The sequence below is a fragment of the Marmota marmota genome, unplaced genomic scaffold, assembly GCF_001458135.2.
Source record: "Marmota marmota marmota unplaced genomic scaffold, marMar, whole genome shotgun sequence".
Classification (NCBI taxonomy): domain Eukaryota; kingdom Metazoa; phylum Chordata; class Mammalia; order Rodentia; family Sciuridae; genus Marmota; species Marmota marmota.
Window position 1 is genome coordinate 1,576,271 of NW_026000108.1, and position 24,509 is coordinate 1,600,779.

Consider the following 24,509-nt stretch of genomic DNA (forward strand, 5'->3'; position numbering starts at 1 on the left):
CAAGCTGTATACGGGGTAAAAATGGGAGTTCATAACCCACTTGAATCAAAGTGTGAAATATGATATATCAAGAACTATGTAATGTTTTGAACAACCAACAATAAAAATTTAAAAAAAAAATTGTAAACCTTATTTCTGCTAATCACAGGGAAAAGATAATCTTGCCACCTGTGGAGGATTCTGGATGTTTGGGGTCATACAGCAGCCTCTCTTCCTTTTTCTTTAGAAAATGGCATTCAGATTGTCAGTGTGCCCCACATCTTTAAGCCAGCCAGCAGACCCATCCATCTCCAGGCCACAGAGATGAAGAAGATGCTTGCTGAGGGTATCTGCAAATCTGTTTCCTCATCCTTTCATGAAAGCTGCCCAGAGAGACATTTTTTCATCCCATCTGGAGATAAACTGGGCAAACACATCAAATATCTACTAGGACTTTATACCTTGGGGCAGAGAGGACTGAGAAAAGGGGAGAAAGAAGCTGGACTAGTCCCTATAACTTAGATAATAAGAATGAACCTTGCCCGAGACTAGCCTTCCTGAGACTTCTAACTCAGGAAAGGTAAGAAATACCCTTAAACTGTTGAAGTCGGCTTGAGTTTGGTTTTCTATTCATTCAGCTCAAAGTCCTTGATGGCACACATGGATGTAACAGCATTGTAATGCTGGTTCAGGCATTTGAGGAAAGTAGAGCTCAGCCGTCCACCCCACAGGCTATCATTCTTCCATTCATGCTCCTCCTTCCCAAAGGAGCGCCTGGGGAGCTATATGGCAGGGAAACCACACAACCCCCTCCACCAGGAGGGGGAGGTCCTATATCACCAGCGTGAGTTACCCTGACCCTTGCTGGCTCTGCTGCTTTCCATCCTTGCTCCCTGCCTCCTTCGCTTCTATGGGTGAAGAGTCCACAACAAGACTACAGTCTGACTGCACCATGGCCAGCATCTGATGTGCTTCTGCCAGCTTGGTCCTGGCCCTGATACCACCACCATATTCTGCAGCTCTGCTTACTCTGCCTGTGGACTTGACCTTGGCTGTACCTGTCACAGCTCCACTCTAGGGTCAAGAGAATCAGACACGTGGGGGCTTTCATTTCCGCATCAGAGGTGCTCCGGACCCAGGAGCTTCCAGCTCTATCCATGCCCTGGGGGACCAAGGAGACTTGGTGGGACAGAGCTACTTCAGTCCCACTGTCCCCTGCCTTCCACATTGGATTGTGCTCCTGGAAGACTGCTTCCCCCAGGCTTCCAGGCTGGGAACAGAGTCTCAGTCTCCATGTATGGTGGTCTGTGGAGGGGTGGATGCCCCTCTACTGACTGTCCCTACCCACCCCTAGGGTTTCTACCCTGAGGAGCTGGGGTCAGAGCCCTTTCAGAGGCCCCACTAAGTTCAGTTCTGTGCTCTGCTTTGTGCCTTCCCTCTAGGCACTAATCCCAAGCTAGGGGGCTGTCATCCATTTCTAAAAAGTGGGCCTTCCCATGAAGCAGATCTAGATCCTGTCTACTAAGTGGGTCCTTTATAATGTTAAAATGGGAAAATGCAAGGCTCTGAGTCAGAGATGCTCCAGACCCAGGAACTTCCAGCCCCATCCATGCCCTGGGGGTCCAAGGAGACTTGGTGGGACAGAGCTACTTCAGTCCCACTGTCCCCTGCCCTCCCCATTGGATTGTGCTCCTGGAAGGCTGCTTCCCCCAGGCTTCCAGGCTGGGAACAGAGTCTCAGTCTCCATGTATGGAGACTAAAAATATAAAGCAGAACACTTTTAGATTGGTAGTGCTGATTATTTTCTTTTCTCGGGACTGAACCCATCCATGGGTGCTCTACCACCAAGTTACATCCCCAGCCCTTCTAGTTTTTATTTTAAGACAGGTTCTCACTAAGTTGCCCAGGTTGCCCTGGAACTTGCGATCCTCCTGTCTCAGCCTCCTAGTTGCTGGGATTTGAGGCATGTGCACCTGACCTCATTCCTTTCTTATTCCTACCATGCTCTTTCACAAGCTCTAGTTGAAAGCCAGAGCTGAGCATGACTTCTTCATTCTCAGCAGTACTCCCTCATGAGAAGTAACAGGCTCAGCCCCAATGGCTCGCAGTCTCTCAGCAACAAAAGGTACTGGGAATAAAATATACAGCAGCAAATATTTCAAAATCATCCTTATGCTACAAGCTTTTTGTTCTGTTAAAGCTTCCACCAAAGAAACTTCTGCTTCCAGGAAGGTGGCAGAAACATACTTTCTCCTACTAGGTACAACTAAAACCCTGGGCTTCTGCATATACAGCAACCATTAGAAGACTCTGAAAAGTGGACAGAAGGCAGATTGACCAGTGACTGAAGGACACAAAGAATTACATAGAGCTGAATTCCACAATTTCCTTGTGCCTATTATGTCCTAGTCTGGGTACTAGAGAAGCCAATGGCCACAGAAGACAACAACAACAAACAAACAAACAATAAAAAGCCTGCTCTAGTTGGTCCAAGGACCAGGAAAAGGGGAGCTTGCAAGATGGAAAACTTTCAAACACTTGACTACTCTAGTCAAGTGCCACAGAAAAGACTGGCTGAGTTAAGCAACAATCCTCCCACCTGGTAGTTAGCCAACTTCCTCTTAGCAGTCTTCCAGGAACTGACCCCTCACCCTGCCTGTGGGCTCTAAGTCCCCAGGGCCCCCTGCTGTATCTGGAGTTGAGTGCAATCTCTCTCTCTTATTACAATAGTCTTGAATAAACTCTGCCTTGCCTATTTAACTTTTGCCTGGTGTGATTTTTCTTTGAGAAAATATAACATATCAAAATGGGAAACATCCAGTGCAGTGCTGAGAGGAAACTTTCTAAAAACGTTTTTTAGTTGTCAATGGACCTTTATTTATTAATATGTAGTGCTGAGAATCGAACCCAGTGCCTCACACATGCTAGGCAAGCGCTCTGCCCCTGAGCCACAACCACAGACCCCTGAGAGGGAATTTTATAGCATTAAAAATGCACACATGATAGAAAAGAAAATGTCTCAAAGCAATAGTCTAAGCTCCCACCTCAAGAGCCTAGAAAAAGAAAAGCAAAACAAACCCAAATCAAGCAGAAGAAAGGAAATAATAAAGAACAGAAATCAATAAATTGAAAACAAAAAGAATAGAAAAATCAGTGAAATGGGATAGGGTTGAGCCTCACTGGTAATGCTTGCCTAGCATGTGTGAGACACTGGGTTCAATTCTCAGCACCGTGTACAAATAAATAAAATAAAGATCCATTGACAACTAAATATTTTTTTAAAAAGAAAAATCAGTGAAACAAATAGCTAGTTATTTGAAAAGACTTATAAAACTGACAAGCTCTCAGTAAAACGAAGTCACAAGTAATCGATATCAGGATTTATATAGAAACTATCACTATAGACTCTGCAGATACTAAAAGGATAAGGGAATGCTCTATACAATTATACAACGAGTTACACATTTAGACAAAATGGACCAATTCTTCAAAAAAAAACAAAAACAAGCTAACAAAATTCACCCATTATTAAATAGATAACATAAACAACCCTCTAACAATTAAGGAAATTGAATTCATAATTTAAAAACTCTCCAAAAGGAAATCTCTAGGGGCTGGGTTGTAGCTCAGTGGTAGGGCACTTACTTGCCTAATATGTGTGAGGCACTGGGTTTGATCCTCAACACCACATAAAATAAATAAATACAATAAAGGTATTATGACCATCTACAATTAAAAATGCTTAAAAAACAAAAGAAATTTCTATGCCCATATGATTTCATTAGAGGATTTATACAATATCTTCCAGAAAGATTGTATAAATATCTTTATATTGTATAAAGATATTGGAAAGACCATTTTCCAATCTTCATGACCCTGATACCCAAACCAAATACAGAACAATATCAGTCATGAATAAATACAAAAATCCTTTACAAATATCAGAATATAGAATTCACCAATGTATTTAAAAATATATGATCTAACAGTTGCACTCATGGGCATTTATCCCAGAGAAAGGACTTAAGTTCACACAAAAACTTAAAGCTCAATCTCCATAGCAGTTTTATTTGTAATATCCTGAAACTGGAAACAACCCCAGATGTCCCTTAAAACTAAACTGTCAGTCATACCTAGGAGCTTTAGGTGATAATAAATTGTTCATGGGGAACTTAAATTTTTTAAAAAATATCAGTTATTTTAAACATATTCTTTTGAAAAAATAATAAATTTTCTCAAAATTATAAAAAGTGTTTTATTAAATGAGTATTTACTATTTAAAATATTGTTAAGAAGACTCTCAGCTAGAATTAATTTAGGGTATTATCAAAATCCTTCCACGTGTGAGCCATTATGGAAAATGCTAGTTCTTCACATACACAAATAATTAATACTGATTGAATATATACACTGCTAGAGAAAATCCCTTTAGCTAATGAATACGAATCGTAAGAACTAATGCTTTTCCCTTACAAGGTTTCTCCCACAAGGGCACATTAGCTGTATTTAGCACTCTGTAACTATGACTTGAGTCTCTGATTTTACTTTTCCCTTCCATGATATGAGCACCCGTCATGAGCAGACACCAGGCCTGCTTTGGGGGATAAAAATGCTGAGTGAGAAGGCCACCACTAATGAGAGGGGAATGCCATGGCAGGGCTGTGTAGAGGATGCGTGGGGATTCACATCTCCAGTGACACTGCAGTGTGCCAAGATTGTGTGAACAGAGACAAATACATGCAGGGCACAGAACTGGGAGTCTAGAATCAGACCCACACATTTACCAAAATTTTTGAATGACAGAGCTGTTACAAATCACCACAAATTCTTAAGATAGCAATAGTTACAATAAGCAGTAACCAAATGGAAAAAATAATCAGACTTCTACTTTATACCAATGTAAAAACAAGTTCCACTGAGACTAAAGACCCAACTTTTAAAAAAAAAAAAACTTTGGAAAGATAATTTGAAAATATTTATAGTCTCTGTATGAGGAAATTTTCCTCAAATAAAACACAGAAAACAGGTATAGTGGCACATGCCTGTGGTCCTAGCTACTCATGAAGCTGATTTGGGAGGATTGCTTGAACCCAGGAATTCCAGACCAGCTTGGGCAACACTGTGAGACCCTGTCTCCAAAACAAAACAAACAAAATAAAGAACCAAGCCACTAGAAGGTACAAACCATAAAGACTACAAATTTTGTGAAGATGTAGACTATAACATAAAAAAAATAGATTGAAAGAAGATACTTATATAAGTCAACAGAAGACTAATATTATAATAAAGAGCTTTTATTACATATTAATAAGTAAAAAACAAACCATAAATGGAAATTAGGGACAGGAAATAAATAGATAAGTCATTGAAAAAATCCTTAATGACCAGTACTCATGAATGTAGGCTTGCCCTCATTCGTAATTAAAGTAATGAAATGAAACCGCAATGAGATAGTTGTTTACCTTTGTCAGACTGGCAAAAACTCCAGAGTCTGGCAAAACAAGTGTGGTGGAGTCTGTAGAGCAATGAGATCTATGCCACAGGTCAGAGTATCCTGAGGACACGTCTTCCAAGTGGAAACCAGAAGAATTAACAGGCAGCCACCAGCCAAAGAAGGCTGGGATCTGGGAGAAGAAAGTTACATGATTGTCAAGAACAGTGGCCTGAGGGCCAAGGAACACATGAGGGCACAGGAGTCAAATCATATCAAAGTGCTACCACATACAACAAAATGCAAGTTGGACTCCAACCCAGCTAAGAACTAAAAAGCAAGTATAAACATGCTAGTGAAACACTAGATGTATAGTTAGAAAAATAAGGAAAACTGCAGGGGATAAAGAACTCACTGACGAAGGAATTAAAGCAAAAACCCAGCTCAAAAATGCCTGGATTTTAACATTTCCAAATAATAATACAGTGGTAACTTTAAAAAAAATTAATTACTAACCTAAGAAGAAAAATGAGAACTCAAGACACTGTAGAATTTGTAAAAAACACCAAGTGAAAGGTCAGATATTTTGAATTTCATAATGCTGATAGATTCTGAGCCAGTGTCACGAGTGGTACTGTAGTGAAATGAGCACATTGGCAAAAACTGACCCCACTGATGTAGAAACACTAGCAGGACATTTAAAGCCATGTGTGATAAGGAGGTATTGGGTGGAAGAATGTGGCTCCTGGCAAGTACAGTGAGAGCAAAGGTCCTCAGCACCTCCTATGAGAAGGCCTTTGTGAAACACACAGTAGTTCTACAAGGGAGGTACAAAACAAGGACAGACAGGCCTGAACCCCAAAGTACCTGAGTCAGAGGAAGAGAATTCAGACAAAGTGATGACCTCATAACCACCTCTATGGGTCAGGCCTCAAGTGCAAACATGGCAGGCCAGCATGAGGAAGAGGCATGGCCATGTTGTCAACTCCTAATCTGGATGGCCAATGTGTCCAAGAAAATGGGGAAAATCTAACTGAGCTATGGCAGGACAGGATGGAGGGCACCAAATAACACTTCCTGAAGATATATCCTCTGAGCGGAAACCAGGAGATGATCCCAAACCAGAAGACTTTGAGACACTAAAGACAATTCAAGAACAGATCACACAGGCAGTTTTCCATTCAATCAATTTCCAGTTCCAGGTAGAGAGAAATCAGGCAGAAAAGGAATTTCTAGGATTTAAAACCTGGAGAGGTAAACACAAGTTAACAGGCTGTTACAACCCAGTATCATAAGTGTCATGATTGGAAAGTACAGGGACACCAGACTGAAGTTCTGACAAAACTGCCAGTGATTGATGAACCATTCCAATATAGGAAGACATAAGAAGGTAACATTTCAGAAGAATTAAAAATACTAGGTGGGAATTTTTACTACCATTTGGGATGTACCCAGTTGAAAGGAAAGTTACAGTGAGGAAAAGCCAGACAATCCATAAAATCAATTTTCTTGAGGCCATTAGAGAGCTAAATATTCAGTTGAGAACTGATGTTTGCATGTGTGTGAGAAAACTACCAAGGTCTGTAGAAAACCGTCTGAAGGAGTAGGTAACAAGGCCCTGTGTTCACACAGGGCCAGGAAAAGATCTGTTCCCATCAGTCATCTTGAAAAGCTCAGGATTCACTTGGTAGAATACTCAAGAAGGTCTTTCCTCAAGGGTGGAGAATAATTAATCTTAGAGCACTTCTCTGGTCCTGCCTGAAGTAGTTTATTCCTACTAAAAGCAAGATCAGAAGGAATAAACTACTTCCAAATAACTCATCCCAGAACAAAGCTCAGTAATACATATTTTTTAAAGTTATCAATGGATCTTTATTTTATTTATTTATATGTGGTGCTGAGAATCGAATTGAGTGCCTCATACATGCTAGGCAAGTGCTCCACCACTGAGCCACAATCTCAGCCCCAAGCTCAGTAATATTTATGGGAATTCAAAAAGATCCAGAACTCAATCACGAGAATCCATAATGTTTACTATTCACACAAAGACCACCCAGTCATTCAAAGAAACAGTAAAGTGGATGCATAATGGAAAAAACTAACTGTTAAAACTAACTAACAATGGACACAGATGTTGAAGTTAGCAGCCATGGACAGTTATAATTATTATAACTGCATTTGTTATACTGAAAAAATAAGTAGAGACATGGAAGGTACAAAAAGATTCAAAGTGAGTTTCTAGTAATGAAAATTGTGATGTCTAATATGAAGAACATATGTAATAGGATTAAGAACAGATCCAAAAGGATAAAAGATTAGTCAACCAGAAGACATACTAGCATCATTTGGCTGTGTGGTTTGAATCTTAAATGTCTCCCAAAAGTCATGTGCTGGTGCTGGGGCGGGGGCTGGGACTCAGTGGTGGAGCACTTGCTTTGCACGTGCAGGGTTCTGGGTTTGATTCTCAGCACCACATAAAAATAAATAAAGTATAAATTTTTTTTAAAGTCATATGCTAAAGACTTTAGGCACAATATGGAGGAAGTAGGCCTAGTTGAAGGAAGTTAGGTCACTGGGGACTTGCCTTTGAAGAGGGATATTGGGACTCCAGCTCCTGTCTCTCCTTCCCTCTCTCTCTCTCTCTTCCCAGATGCCTTAAGGTGAGCAGGTTCCTCTAACACGTGCTCCCTGCCATGATGTTCTGCTTCACCACAGACCCAGGGGGTCAAGTGACCAAGGTTAAAACCTCTGAGCCAAAATAAGTTTTTCCTCCTTTTATGTTGTTATCTCAGGTATTTTGACATAACATGGAAAGCTGACTGACACTCTCTCTAAATTGAAACTGGTGAAAAATCCAAGAAAAAGAAGAAAGGTGAGTTTCAGTGAATTGTGAGACGAAGTCAAGTGGCCTAATATATGTAATAATAAGTGAAGTCCCCAGAGGAAAGGAGAGAGAAAGAGGGCCATTTAAAAGTATGTGAATAAATAATTTCCAGTAATTTTTTTTGTACCAGGGATTGCACTCAGAGGCACTCAACCACTGAGCCACATACTCAGCCCTATTTTGTATTTTATTTAGAGACAGGGTCTCACTGAGTTGCTTAGGGCCTCGCTTATGCTGAGACTTTGAACTTGTGATCCTCCTGCCTCAGCCTCCTGAGCTACTAGGATTATAGGCATGTGCCATCATGCCTGGCAATTTTCAGCAATTTTACAAGTCTGCTAAAAACTATAAACTCTTAGATCCTAAGAAACTCAATGAACCCCAAACCTAGGCGATATGAAAAAAACTACATCAAGGTACACCATAATCAAATTTCTCAAAATTAGAGATAAACAGGAAAAGCTAAAAGCTGTCAGAAAAAAAAGATGCACTAGGTATAGAGAAACAAAAACAATAATGACAAGATTTGTTGTCAGAAACAAGGTAAGAAGAAAGTAACATCTTCAAAGTGCTGAGAGAAGAAACCTTTCAACTGAGAATTTTATACCTTGCAAAAGTCACTTTCAGAAAATAAAAGAGACATAAAGACATTCCAGCACTATAAAAGGCAAAAGCAGACTGACACTACAAGAAATATTTAAGGGGTGAGGGATACAGCTCAATTGGTAGAGTGCTTGCTTAGCATGCACAAGGCTCTGGGTTCAATCCCCAGTACCAACAAAGGGGGGAAAAAAAGAAGAAGAAAGAAAGAAAGAAAAAAAGAAATGTTTAAGGATGTTATTTAGGCAGAAGGAAAATGATGCCAAATAGAAGTCTGGGTGTACTCAGGATTGAAGAGCACTAGAAATGATAACAACATGGGCAAATATTCAGGATGTTTCTTATTTAAATCTGTTAAGAGATCACGAGGGCTGGGGCTGGGGCTTGGTAGTAGAGCATTTGCTTAGCATTTGTGAGGCCTTGGGTTGGATCCACAGCAGCACACCCCCCCCCAAAAAAATCATGAGCTGCTTAAACAAAAATAATTTTAAAATATTGTAGTATTGTGGTATTTATGTACAAAAGACCCAGATCCAAGAGCCAAAGATATAAAACTACCAACAAGCAGCCATCATTGAAATAGATTCAAAAATTCTATATACAATGTTAGCAAATCTAATCCAATGATATATAAAAATAATACATTCCTGGGCTTTATTCTAGAAATACATAATTGGTTTGACATTTGAAAACCTATCAGTGTAATTTATCATATTAACAAACTAAAAAAGAAAATCCACATGATGATCTCCATGTATCAAAATAGAATCAAACAAAGTCTAACATCCATATAAAAACTCTTAGCAAGCAATTAATAGAAGGGAACATCCTCAAGCCAGTTAAGAGTACTTACGTTAAATCTATACCAACAAAAGACTGGATGCTTTCCATGAGTTCTGGAACAAGACAAGACATCTGCTCTCACCACTCCTATTCAATGGTGTGCAAGATGCTTTATTTATTGCCATTAGGCAAGAAGATGAAATTTTAAAAAGTGATATAAGAAAGGAAGAAGTAAAACTTTCTTAATTCACATATAAAGTGATCATCTATATAGAAAATCTGATGGGATCTGCAAAAATAGTTACTAAAACAAATAAGTATGCTTATCAAGGGAGCAGAATGCAAAATCAAGTAAAAACCATATTTCTATATACTAGCAATGAACAAATGGAAATTGAAACAAAAATCCCATCCATAATAGTATAAAAATATGAAATACTTAGATATTTGGCCAGGTACAGTGGTACACATTTATAATCCCAGCAACTTGGGAGGCTGAGGCAGGATGATTACGAGTTCAAGGACAGTCTTGACAATATAGCCAGACCCTATCTCAAAACAAAAAATAAAAAGGGAGAGTATTCAAGATGGTGGGCTAGAGGAAGGCTGCATTCCTAGTTGTTGTGACTTGGGATTCAAGCAGCAAAGTACTGCTTCTCTGCAAGGTGGGTCAAAGAGGGATTTCACTAAAACCCAATTTTGGACAGAGTGTCTTAAAGTCTCAGAGATTTGGGTACATTAAATAAAGAAAAAAGACTACATGGGAGCCACGCTGGTTGAAGCAGCAACAGTGGTAGCTGCATTGGTTCAGCACAGAGGGAAGGAAAACAAAGAGAAACACAATGGACAGATTTAGTGCAGAAAAACCTGAGGTCAGAAAAGCAGCCTGCCCTTAGCTGATCCCGAGGCTGCACTGTGCACTGGTGCTTGAAAAGTGCCCATGAATCAAAACTGGCCATGGTGAGCTGAGGTAGAGCCATCTTGAGGATGCTATGCTACAACTTCTGCTGATGTGGGAACTGACAGATTTGAGCAAACATAGCTATACTGTCCTGGCAAGTGCCTTCTGTGTAGCCAGGAACGTGCCTAGCCTAGCAAAACAGGCACAGAGAATATTTTACCCAGAGAAATTCAAGTGGGAAAAGTGAAGGGGGCCCAACTCCCTTCCCTCTTAAGTCTGGTGGCTCACATAACCAGCTGCAGTGAGTTAGCAATCTGAACAGGTGGGTGTGAATATACTCAGGGTGTGTTTGTGGGCAGCAGATGGGGTGAAATATTAGCTTCCCTGCCCTGTTCCCAAGTAGAATCCTTGGGAGGCTCCTGAGATTCAGACTCCCAGCAGAGATTGGCAATTACCAGGTGCTAGTGGTGTGATCTAATCTCTCCAGAGAGACACCACCTAGCAAAGCCCCTGCGGCCTGATTAGACTTGAGCCCAAACTGCTGGAACTCCACAGTGTCCCACCCTGGGAGTGCATAAATCTGGTCTGTGTAGACAAAATTCCAATTGACAGTACTTCCCCTCCCATCCTACTGGGGAGAAGAGAAACTGAGATGTTTGAACCAGCTTCAGTCTTAGACTACACCAACTGGCAGCCTGGTGAGCAACACAGAAAGACAAAAAAGGGTTAACAACCCCTAGCCCTTGCTCTCACTCTCACTACATTGTCAAAGAAAAAACTGAAAGAAAGACACTCAGGCACAGACAGTGTCCATCTATTCTTTTTGACTAATTTGACCACCTCAGTGGAAATGATTCCTTAATTTTTCATTAAGAATCATTCTTTCCTTTGTTCTCTGTGTGTTTTCACTGTGCTTATTTGTTCTGTTTTGTTTTTCATTTGTCTGTTTTTCTTTTCTCTTCTGCTAATAATCAAATTCTATTGTTTGCTGTTTTGCTCTTCCTTTCACTTTTTTACATCTTTTTTGACTCCTCCTTCCTTATAACCATCACATCCAACATCTCTTCTACATTTTGTTAACTTTTTAAAATTGTGAACTCTTTTCTACCTTCCTATCACATTTTATTTTCTCTTAACTATATTCTTACCATCTTTTAGCATAATTGGTTTATATAACTCCTGTCCCCACCATTAATGCTGTGGTAATTATTACTGCTATGAATGACAGTTGACACCTGTAGTTTGCTTTAATGTCAGATATAGTTCACGGTTACTTTTTGGTTTTTGCTGTTGGCAATTGCTGACCCTATTATTTCTGGGTTTTTTTTTTTTGTGTGTGTGTGTGGTAATTAACATTGTTGATGTCATAGTAGGAACCAAGTACTTAGTTTAATACTGTATACTGTTTGCATTGGTGGCTATCATTGTTTGTTTCCCCCTATTCTGAGAGGTACTGGGAACCTATAGGTTCATCGGGTAGAAATTGGTGCTGCTGAACTAAACTTGACCAAAAGACAGCCACCTTGCTTCACACACAAATTAATGACACTGAATCTTCATCTATTCTTTAATTAAGAGAGAGAGAGAGAGAGAGAGAGAGAGAAACTCAAGCTAATGACTGGGCCCCAAGTAGAAAGAGCTACTGGTAGAGCCGGGTGTGGTAACGCACACCTGTAATCCCTGGGGCTCGGGAGGCTGAGGCAGGAGGATCTTGAGTTCAAAGCCAGCCTCAGCAAAAGGGAGGCACTAAGCAACTCAGTGAGGCCCTGTATCTGAATAAAATACAAAATAAGGCTGGGGTTGAGCACCCCTAAGTTCAATCCCCAGTTCCCCCCAAAAAAAGAAATGGTTAGGGGTGGGCACCCCAGTCCTACAGACATCCATTACTATAGCAAAACAGAATAAAATAACACAAAGACACCACACCTACAAGGGGTTCTCAATCCAGATCACTCTAGGACACTTGGGCAACTGAAGATTGTGCCCCCAAAAGGCCCTCACATAAGAGTGGAGAAAAATCCTTCTAACAGATGCATAAAACCCAATACAAAAATATAAGTAGGAAAAAGCTAGATAACATGACATCTCCTAAAGTTCATAATTCACCAGCAAATGACCCCCAAAATATTGAAGTGGATGAAATATCAGATAAGAAATTCAAAAGAATCATTATAAAAATTATAAATACATTCCAAGAGATGACAGAAAACCAAATGAATTAAGGAAGTCAGTACAAAATATGAATGACAAATTCAATAAGGAGATAGAAATACTGAAAAATAACCAAACAGAAATCTTGAAAGATACAGTAAATCAAATAAAATGTTCAATTTGTCTAATAGAACAGGCCATGCTGAAGACAGAGTCTCCAAGCTGGAAGACAAAGTGACTCACATTAAACATTCAGACAGTATTAAAGAAAAAAAATAACCATGATCAAAATATACAAGAACTTTGGGATAACAAGAAGAGACCAAATTTTAGAATCACTGGAATTGAGAAGGGTTGTGAGGTGTGGGCTAATGGAAAGGGTAACTATAAAAATTAATAACAGAAAAATTTCTAAACTTTCAGAATGAGATGGAAATCCAGATACAGAAGGCATTCAGAACCCCATAGACAAGAATAAAAAAGAACCTCTCCACAACACATTATAATTAAAATGCAAAACACAGAGAACAAGCATAGAATTTTTAAAGCTTCAAGAGAATAATGTCAGGTCACATTTAGAGGCAAGCCAATCAGAATCACTTCTGATGGCTCAGCATAAACTCCTCAAGCCAGGAGGGCTTGGAATGATGTTTCCAAGTCCTAAAAGAAAATAATTTTCAACCAAGACTGCTCTACCCAGCAAAGATAATTCAAAATTGAACATGAAATTAAAACTTTCTTTAATAAGCAGGAACCAAAAGAGTTCATGACTACTACACTAGCACCATGGAACTTACTTAGAGAAACAGTGCACACAGAATAAACAAAAAACATACCTCAGAGCTCACAAAAGAACAAATATGATTTTAAGTGTAGCTAAGCAAATGATAAATAGGACCAAATTAAACATTAGAAATAAATAACAGTGGCCAGAATTAGCTCTGTATAATAATATTATTGAATATAAATGGTCCCAGCTCTCCGATTAAAAGACATAGGCTAGAAGAACGGATTATAAACCATACCTAACTATATGGTGTTTGCTATAGACGCACCTGACATGTAAAGACAGCCAGAGGCTGAAAGTAAAAGAATGGAAATTGATATACCATGCAAATGGAGACTGAAAACAAGCAGGAATAGCAATTCTCATATCTGACAAAGCAAATTTCACACAAAAATTAATCAAAAGAGACAGAGAAGGTCATTATTGTTGCATCTTCTTGTTGAATTATTATTATGAGGGAGTGGTGAGCCTTTCTCTTTCCTTAAAATGGCAGCTGTCACTTAAGATGGCCATCCAGGTGCTAAGCAAGGATCTTATAAAGGTGGAGACAGATCTCCTAAAAATCAAAGGGAGATCAGTAGACAAAAGGGACCAAGAGGTGGGAGGTGGGGAAGGAGAGGAGAAGTGCTGGGGAGTAATTCTGGCCAAATTACATTGTTATATTGTGTGCATGTACAAATATGAAACAACAAATTCCATCAATATGTATTGTATGACTACAATGTACCAATGAAAAAATGTGGAAAAAAATAAAATAATTAAATAAAAAGGTCTGGAGATGGAGCTCAGAAGTAAAGTGCTCTGAGTTTGCTCTCCAATATTGAAAAAGAGAGAAATCTGACAAAAGATACAAAAAAACCTATACTCTAGAGACTACAAATCCTTACTGAGAGACATTAAAGAAGACCTAAATAAATGAGGAGATTCACCTTTTTCATAGGATGAAAGACTAAATATTAAGATGTCAATTCTTTCAAATTGAGTTCTATATTCAATGTAATCCCAATGAAAGTCTTAGCAAGAATTTTTTTCAGAAATTAACAAGTTGTGATTAAGGAACATATTGACATGGAAAAGATCCAAAATAACCAACATCTATAAAAAAATAATGCTTGGGAGGACTTGTCCAATTAAAAACTTGCTAGAAAGGTACAATAATAAAAACAGTGTAGTATTGGTATAGTATAGGTAACTACAGCATATTTTTATCCATTGGCAAAACTATGGGCAAAATTCAGAGTACAGAAATAAACCCTTATATTTATGGTGAACTCACTTCTGACAAAGGTGCCATGACAATTAAATGGGGGAAAGAATGGTCTTTTCAGTAAATAGTGCTAGGACAACCAGGTATTCACAAATAAAAAAGATGAATTGAGACACTTAACCTCTTACCATGTATAAAGCATTGATTCAAACTGAATTATAGACCGAAATATAAAACTCTAAAATATAAAACACATATAGAAGAAAACAGAATAAGATCTTTGTAATCTTGCTTTAGGCAAATATCTCTTAAATAAAACACCAACAGCACTAACAGAAGGTATAATTTAACAATTGGAAGAGCTGAATATGAACAGGCAGACTGGAGAAGCAGACCAGAATCTAATATACTATCATAGAGGCAGTAATTCACATTTGTCCTACTCAGTCCTTTCTAACAGCTTAGTATTGGACACAAGGCCAGGGTCAAAAGTGTGAGACAGAGTCAGACTAACAAAGCCTCAAATTTCAGGCTAGAAGATCCAAAAAAAAAAGGAATTGCCAAGGAACCAGAAATAACAGGAGAAATCATGGAGAGAAAGAAGCTCAGGAAAACAATACCACAGAGTTGTTAAAAAAAAACCTCTGGGCTCAGCCTCTAGCTGCTGTGTTGTTCTCATCCTGAATAGCACCTGGGGGCTGACTTTTAGATGAACCAACAGAACTCAATTCCTAGACTGACCACTGGGCGGCTGCCAAGTGGAAATACCTAAATAGCACTGAAGAGGCTTTGTCAAGTGAACATTCAATGCCACCACAGCATGCAGTTGACAGGACTCTCAGCTGAGCTGACCAGGCAGGCTGCCCACTAAGAAAAAAGTATCAACATTCTAATGGAATTTTAAAATGATACCCAGATTCATAATATTCTGTATGTCTAACAAATAACTCAATATTACTGCACATATAAAGAAATAGGGAAATCTCAACTTGCATGGGAAAAGACGATCAAAAGATGCCACTCAGGTCATAAAATTTTGCTATTTTCTGACAAAGACTTTAAAACAGTTGTTGTAAAAATGTTCCAATGTGTTTATTTATTTACCTTTATTTTATTTTTTTATATGGTGCCAGAGATGGAACCCAGTGCCTCATGCATGCTAGGCAAGCACTCTACCACTGAGCCACAAGCCTGGCCCATCCAATGTGTTTATTATGTATAAGTTATGGAGACTGGAGCTGAATCCATTGACTCAATTATTTTTCACAGTTCTTAAATAAACCATAACCTGTTACTGCTTCATTACAAAGTCAAAATACAGGAAAAGATGTAGGTAAGCCATAAGACAAAAATATTCCACATTTTTCCTAATATCAGAAACAACCACAAGCACAATAACATGAGTGTAGGTGGCAATGAGCTGCAGCAGAGTCAGCTGTTAGCAGTGACTTTCCCTTGAGAGTTTGTGTGTGCATCATAAAATTGGGGAAATAGTTTTATAGAAAACTATAAAAATATGGAAAACAATGTGTTATGGTTTGGATGGGTGTCCCCCAGGAGTGTTCACAGGTGAGATGATTAGATCACAAGAGCTGTAACTAATCAGTCCATCCTAGTTTGAATGGGCTAACGGGGTGGTAACTGTAGGCAGGTGGGTCATGGCTGGAGAAGGTGGATCACTGGGTATGTGCCCTGAAAGGCTGCATCTTCCCTGCAGCCCCTTCTCATGCCCCTCTCTCTGCTTCCTAGCCACCATGAGATGAGCACTTTTCCTTTGCCATCACCCTCCCACCATGATCTGCCTCATCTCATGCCCATAGCAATGGAGTCAGCCCACCATGGAATGAACCTCTGAAACTGAACCAAATAAATTTTTCCTTCTCTAGGTTGTTTTCCTTTTTTAAAATATGTTTTGGTTGTATGTGGACACAGAACCTTTATTTTATTTATTTATTTTTACATGGTGCTGAGGATCAAACCAAGTGTCTCACATGTGCCTTGCAGGCAAGCTCTCTACTGCTGAGCCACAATCCCAACCCTCTAGGTTGTTCTTTTTTTTTTTTTTAAGTTGTAGTTGAACACAATACCTTTATTATTTATTTATTTATTTATTTTTATGTGGTGCTGAGGATCGAAGCCAGTGCCTCACAGGTGCTAGGTGAGTGCTCTACCGCTGAGTCACAACCCCAGTCCCGCTTGGTTGTTCTTATCACATATTTTGGTCACAGTGAGGAAAAGCAGAATAAACACAATTATAATTTATTTTAAAAAATATTAATCAGGGCTGGAGATAATATAACTCATTGGTAGAGTGCCTAGCAGGCATGACGCCTACATTTGATCCCCAGCACCACATACACACAGACAAAATTATCAATTACATTTTGTGCACTTTAAGGAAAAAAATGCAATTCAAATTCCAGCCATCTTATGGCAATAATATCTGGTTAAATAATAGCTGGATTCAAGTTTTATGTATTAAAAAATACAAAAGCACTGAAGTTATAGGAAAATAGAGGTAAACATTCAAATAACCTTGGACCAAGACAAGACTGCTTGAGATGATACAAAGGCAGAACCAACAAGTGACTGCAGTACAGGGAGAGCCCTTGGCAACAGTAGGGAAAGCACTGCCACCCACGACTCATGGCAGGGACAAGGGCTATATGCAGTTGGAAGGAAATCTAATAAATCTATGAAAAGTAAAAAGGGAATAATATCCTTTGACCCAGGGACCCCATACCTGAAAATCTGCCCCATGAAAACACAAAGCCAATACAACAGGACACAACACATGACGCTTACTCAGAGGGTGGCCATACACCATGCCCTGTGGAGGGCACACACTGACAAGAACAAAGTGGGCCTGTCAGATGGCCTGTAGTGTTCCCACAAGCAGGTGCTGACAGAGATAAGCAAGAGCAAAGAAAATTCTAACTCAGAATTACCCTGGGTTCAATCCATAGCACCATGGAGCAGGGAGGGGGACACATCATTTTAAATATCGCAAGACAGAATATATATTTAAAAATTAAAAAGAAAAAAATGGAGAAAAGTAATTCAACATTTTATGATGGGGTTAACCTTTACTATAGAAAGAGCTTTATTATACCAATAGAAAAAAATAAACGTCTACAGAGAAATGGCCAATGTTACCAGCAGGCAATTCATGGAAGAAAAATTGTTGTATGTAGTCAATCTCACCAACATTTTTGAAAGAATAGACATTTTTAAAAAGAGTTTGAAAGTATTAACCAAAATGAAAGCTGTGTTGGTGGAATCAGGGAATGGTGCCTTGCACATCACACCGTGTGATGGAAACACAACTCTTCTGGAGAACAAGTTAGCAATGAAAAGCCTTAAACAGACACAGCTATCTTGACTCAGAAATTCTCTCTCTAGGAATTCGTGCTATGGAAATCATCAGAAAAACACACATAGGTATGTTTATGGCATCTCTCCATAAAATAATTAAAATTGAAAACAATCTAAAAGCCCATTTGCAGAGAGAGTCGATGCACAGATGGCAATGCACCTGTTGAAACAAGGATGCAGACTTCCAGTTAAATCAGTGGCTGAATGTTTGTGTGGTATTTATACCTCCTCTTTTGAAATGTTCATCAAAAATAACAGAAAAATAAGCATTTTATTGCATTGAAAACCTGAGAGGAGGTTTTCCAGCACTGTTGGGAAATTTCTAGAAGAGAGTAAAGTCCAGCAAGAGGTTAATCTAGACATGTAATGGAAAACAGGAACTTAAAACCCCCAACAGGAAAAAACAAGGTCCTCCATAAAAGTGAGTTTTGCCAACAGAATTCCTGAGTAACTCGCGCATGAGAAGCATCATCAACTCAGAGAACTCACAGTGCATGTGGTTATTGAGAAATAAACCAAAGGGCAGTGAGATGGTAGTACCTTCTCTCAGAGGTGCGGGTTGGTGTTAGTATGAAAATTAATGTCACTTAGTTTTACTATTGCTGTCAGCAAGGTCTAGACCAGAGGAGCTCCATAAAGTGGGATGCCCAAGTGATGCCTTCCTGGAAGGGTACTAGTCCCAAGTGACAGCTGAGACCCAAGAACTTATGGCCCCGGAACTGGTGGCCTGGCCCAAGAGGATCCACCTCAATGCCAGCCCCATTCTCCTCCTTACACAGCCACTACCAACAGGTCAACAGAGTGCCCCTCCTGCCCATATGCATGGGCTACACTCTATGTAGAGGTGCCCAGATGAAGCCTGGCTGTTAAACAGAGGTTGATAAGATAGACAAATACTTACATTTTCCTATTCTATAAACATCCACATTACTTGAATTTCTTTACCATGAGCATATATTCATAATTATATAAGTATGTATAATATGGTATATATTTAAATAACTCACATATTTAATTCATATATTTAAATCTAAAGATAGACTCAGATCAATATTGATATATCATCTCAAGAGGCATTAGAGCAAAAAAGCATAATATAAAATAATGGTTTTATTTTTGTAGAAAAGTAGTATTTTATAAATACATGTGCTAACAAAAAGTATGGAAAGACACAGGATGCTAACCACAGTTAGCTCTGCATAAAGGCAACTGTTATTAGTTTACATTTGTTTTCTGTATTTTAAGGAACTTTGTATGTAATAAGAAATTACTGGGCTGGGATTGTGGCTCAGCAGTAGGGCGCTCGCCTAGCACGAGCGGGACCCGGGTTCGATTCTCAGCACCACATAAAAATAAAGGCATTGTGTTGTGTCCATCTACAAAAAAGATATTCTTTCTCTCTCTCTCTCTCTCCTTTAAAAAAAAGATATTAAAAAAAGAAATTACTATCAAGACTTGTTTCCATCACAAATGTAGAACTACTTAAAAGTTAATTATTTGAAGTGTTATTAAAGCTATATAATACAGGTATGAAGATGTGAGGGGGAAAAGAGAAGAAGTAGGTCACATTAGATTGGGTAGAGAGAAATGATGGGAAGAGAGGAGAGGGGAGGGGAGGGGAGGGAAGGGGAAGGGGGGAATGGAAGGACAGCAGAATAGACTTTATTATTGCTGTGGGTATATACGTGACTACATGACCAATGTAATTCTGCAACCAGTACACTCAGAAAAATGAGAAATTATATCCCATCTGATTCAAATGTATGATATGTCAAGATCATTGTACTGTCATGTGTAACTAATTAAAACAAATTTTAAAAAGCTGTATAATAAACTCAAGGAAACTTACAGCTTTTCTAACCAAAAATATTCCTCAAAAAACAAAAAAGAAGGTTGTCCTTAGAGACACTCTGGGAAATCAGAAGTCACCAGACAAGCCTGGAAGGAAGACTGGGGGAGGTGGGTCCCTTTTGTTCTCAGCACTAGAGGTCCCAGACAGCTGATGGGAAGAACCCCTCACTAACTCAGCACTTGTTGAGTCTTGTTCTAAGCATACAGAGGTGCTGTGCAAACACCAATGGAATGGATACACAGGGAAAACACAGGTATCTACATGAAGCCCTCTCCTTGCATAAGCACATATCTAGGCAAAACTTCAAGCCAGGCATGGAACCGGCATTTCATGAAGAGCGCTAACTTACAGGATGTGTGGCTGAAAGTCTTCCCGTCACAGTTCCCGTTTGATTCCACTTGGAGGAAATGGATCCCTGTATTATTCAAAAGAATCAGCTTAGTCTCTGGAAATCCTATGAGAAGCAAAAAACATGCTGGGCCCTTCACCCACAACACCGCACTTGCTGCTCTGTTCCTCCGGAGGTCAGTAAGTGCTGGCCCTGAGCTCCCAATCCCAAAATGTCCTTGGGGTTACAGAGTCCTACACAGGATCAAGGGTGGGTGAAAAGGAAGCTTCCCTCTAACCCAGGGAGAAGCAGAAATAGAACACAGGGTTTTGTGTCCCTTATAAACCTATGTGAGGGGGGAAAAAGAAAGATAATGGCTGTGGGGGACTCAGCTGGACTCAAGGTGGGGCTGTGTACTATAGACAGGTTCTGTCACTTTCTGTGTGGCCTCAAACAAGGCAGAGAACATCTCTGACTGCTATCTCCTCATGTTCAAACCAAAATGACAACATCTACCTCAAATGGTTCTATTAGAGATCCAGTGATAGATGTGAGTACAGGAGGCCAGTACAGAGTTGCCTAGGGCTTGATGTTAGCCTGGGCTAAGCAGACCTGAATAATAACAGACCACAGCATAGAGTTCCAAGAACAGCAGACAGTTCATCATATTAGAATTCCAAGTAAAGAGCTTTGTAATGTTTTGAACAACCAATAAAAAAAAAAGAATTCCAAGTAATGCATGTATCTGAACTCACACAAGCCATGTTCCTTATTCACAATTTCTTTATTTTTTTAAGTCTCAGTTACCTTTTTCATGCAAGCTAATAATCCATCTATAAAGGTTGACTTGATCTTGTGAATCTAAATAACAAAGATGAGAGTAATCATTTTCTTTACGTAAGTATTTATATAGGAACAAGTGCCACAACAGCATTTCACACAGTGTAGGCAGGTGCTGCTTCAGTCCTCAGATGACCTCGGGTGGTACCAGGATTGAATAACACTGACCAACTGAGAAATAAGCCACCCTTCCATTTGAAAATAAATCTATTATTCTGTGAAATTCTAGATTGAGTTTATTACAAATCTTCTTTTTGGAAAATTGCAAAGATATTGCAAATAAATAAATAATCAGCTTAGGGTCCCCTGTGATGAGCCCTTTCTAGTTCTCTCTCATCCTTGACCTCACTTCAGAAGAAAGGGCCTGTTTGGTACCAGTGCATTCTACAGACAGCAGGTCACAGGCTCAGTAAATAACAGGACTGGTTGTCTAGATAATGATAGTTATCAAAGCGGCTCACAGAGAACTTGTGACATAACGGGCAACTGTGTGAACAGAAAGAGAGTACCTAGAGGAGGAAAGGGGGTTTGTCCTTAACCTTGGCAAACACTACTATGTAAAGATAAAAGGCTGCCTGAAGGTGGGGGACTTTTGTGAGTACTGGTGGAAGTTGCATCCACACAGAGGTCACAAGTAAGGACTTGTTCTCAATGTTCTTCCACATATGAGCCCATGAGCTCTCAGGACTGGATGGGGCTCACTTGAGACTGGAGTAAGAAGGTGCAGGAAGGGGTGCTAACACAAGGCCAGTGTGAGAGAACCACAGCCTCTTGTAACACTGCCAACACACTTCAGCAAACGTGAATTTGTTCATGGAGAGAGGGCCTGGTTCTTCCCCCATCACACAAAACTTTTAAAGAGTCAACTTACGTGCCTGTATTCCAAAATTGTCTTGGGTAAGGGATGAAGGTCTTGCAGAGAACTTAACTACCAAAAAAAGAAAGAAAGAAAGAAAGAAACATAAATCACCAATGTAATTCCTTCCTTCATTTCAATATTTCAAGCACTTATTTTTAGCCAGAGAAAGTCCTAGCAATAAATGGTGAAATTGAGCATATTTTCCAAAAAGAAGATTTGTAATAAACTCAGTCTATCAAGTATCTTAATCCTAACCTCTTATGAAATCATTCCAATGTTCACACATCGGAGCTAAAAGCACTTCACATATGCTTGGAAACAGGTTCTCTGAAGATTTGTATTAGTGAAATCTAAATCCCATAGAGGTGAGTAAACTGAGAAAATACCTACAAAGATGTGTATCAGTGGTTTTCACCGAACCCAATATTTGACTTATATGCTAGTCATCTGGGTATAATTCCAGTGAGGTAGCACTGGAATATGATTATAAACTTTTTAGTCAATTTTAAAATTTAGTCAAATATAGCATACATATAGGAAAGTACAAGATCATAAGAACAGTTTGTTGAAGTATCACAAAGTAAACACAATTGCATAAACACTGCCCATATCAAGACACAGGACAGGGGCTGGGGCCATGGCTCAGTGGAAGAGCGCTTGCCTAGCATGTGTGAGGCACTGGGTTTGATTCTCAGCACCACATATAAACAAATAACTAATAAAATTTTTTTTTTAAAGACACGAGACATTCCACAACATGAATTTTGGCTAACAAATGCCACAGTTCTGCTGGGCCTACACATACAGAGGAGCTGTGATGAAAAATTCTGGCCCACTTCAGCAAACATGCTGCTGACTCTCCAGGATAGATGCCACCTTATCCCCTCAGCAATGTGCGCAAGTTCCAGCGCCTCCCCACCCTTACCAAGGCATGCAGTCATTGGTCTTGATTGTAACTGTTTTGGTAGCTGAGAATTGTTATCTCTGTAGTTTTAACTTGTATTTCCCCCAGTGAATCATAAAGTTGGCCACAATTTATGTATTTATTGACCAATTGTATCTCTTTTTTTCATTAAGCTCCTTCTAGTCTTTTACTCTATTAAAAAATTGGTTTGTGTGTCTTTCTTTTCTTGATAGTAGAAATTTGTTATTTACTTAGTATGATAGTCTCTAGATTCATCCATTTACTAGCAAATGTCAACAAAGTCATTCTTTTTTACGGTAAGTAATAATCCACTGTGTGTGTGTGTGTGTATATGTATGTATGTGTGTGTGTACATATATATATATATATATATTTCCACAAAAATGGGATCCTAACTAGAATAAGATAAATTCCATGCTAATAAAATTAATCAAAATGTCATGTACAACTAAAAAGAACCAACAAATAAATAAAATAAAAGCAAAAAGTATTAACTCCTCAAAAAAAAAGTGTTTGATCACATGAAACTGTGCAAAAGTACTGCAAATGTTAAGGACCAGAAACAGAGGCTGTAGACTGCCTGCAGCCCTGCTGCCTTATCAAAAGCTGTGCTGGCTCCTGACACTGCATTCCTTTCTGATCTCCCTTTCACTCTGCCACTCTAGTCTCTCTGGCACCTCTTTTCTCTGACCTCTAAGTATCAGTTTTTCAGGGTTGAACTCCATGGTTGTAAATGTTGACTGCACATCAAAATTAGTGGAGAGCTGGCCCATGCTTAGACCACCCAGCTGATCCTAACTTAGTGGATCAGCTGTGTACCTGGCATCAATGTTTTCCAAATTTCCAGTCAGGGTGGAGGACCACTGCCCAGGGTGAATGCAAGAAGTTGGCTGGTAGCTTTTGTATATGTTTTGTATATGTTTTTGTATATGTCCTCAGTTCCATCCCATAGATACACATGTTCTTTTGTTCTAATGGACCCAAGACTGAATGTTTGACATCCCCAAATAAACCATTCCTCTCTATTTTCTCTGAGTAGTAGCCCATCTATTTGACCATGTGCACAACTCAGAAAACCTGTAACTACACATTGCAACTGTTGCTCATACTCACAGTATATATTTTAACTCATCTGTTGAAGGGCACCTAGGCTGGTCCTATAGTTTAGCTATTGAGTTGAGCTGCTATAAAAATTGATGCAGCTGCATCATTATAATATGCTGATTTTAAGTCCTTTGGGTATAAGCCAAGGAGTGGGATAACTAGGTCAAATGGTGGTTCCATTCCAAGTTTTCTGAGGAATCTTCATACTGCTTTCTATAATGGTTATATCAATTTGCATTCTCACCAGCAATGTATGAGTGTACCTTTTCCCTCATATCCTCACCAACATATTCTTGTATATGTTGTATTCTTGATGACTGCCATCCTTTAAAAAAAAATTTAAGATGTTGATGGATCTTTATTTTATCCATTTATTTATATAAGGTGCTCAGAATGGAACCCAGTGCCTCATACATGCTAGGTAAGCACTCTACCACTGAGCCACAACCCCAGCCCCGATAATTGCCATTTTAACTGGAGTGAGATGAAATCTTAGAGTAGTT

General features: G+C 39.2%; 1 protein-coding gene across 1 annotated transcript in view; it reads right to left on the minus strand.

The window, feature by feature from the left end:
* Poln (DNA polymerase nu) overlaps positions 1-24,509 on the minus strand; it is a 165,144-nt gene that overhangs the window by 75,213 nt on the left and 65,422 nt on the right. The window contains exons 13-15 of the mRNA XM_048784045.1: positions 21,990-22,046; positions 21,086-21,139; positions 20,300-20,365 (exon numbers count right to left, since the gene is read on the minus strand). Coding sequence (XP_048640002.1) covers positions 20,300-20,365; positions 21,086-21,139; positions 21,990-22,046 — 177 coding nt within the window. The remainder of the gene's footprint in view (positions 1-20,299; positions 20,366-21,085; positions 21,140-21,989; positions 22,047-24,509) is intronic.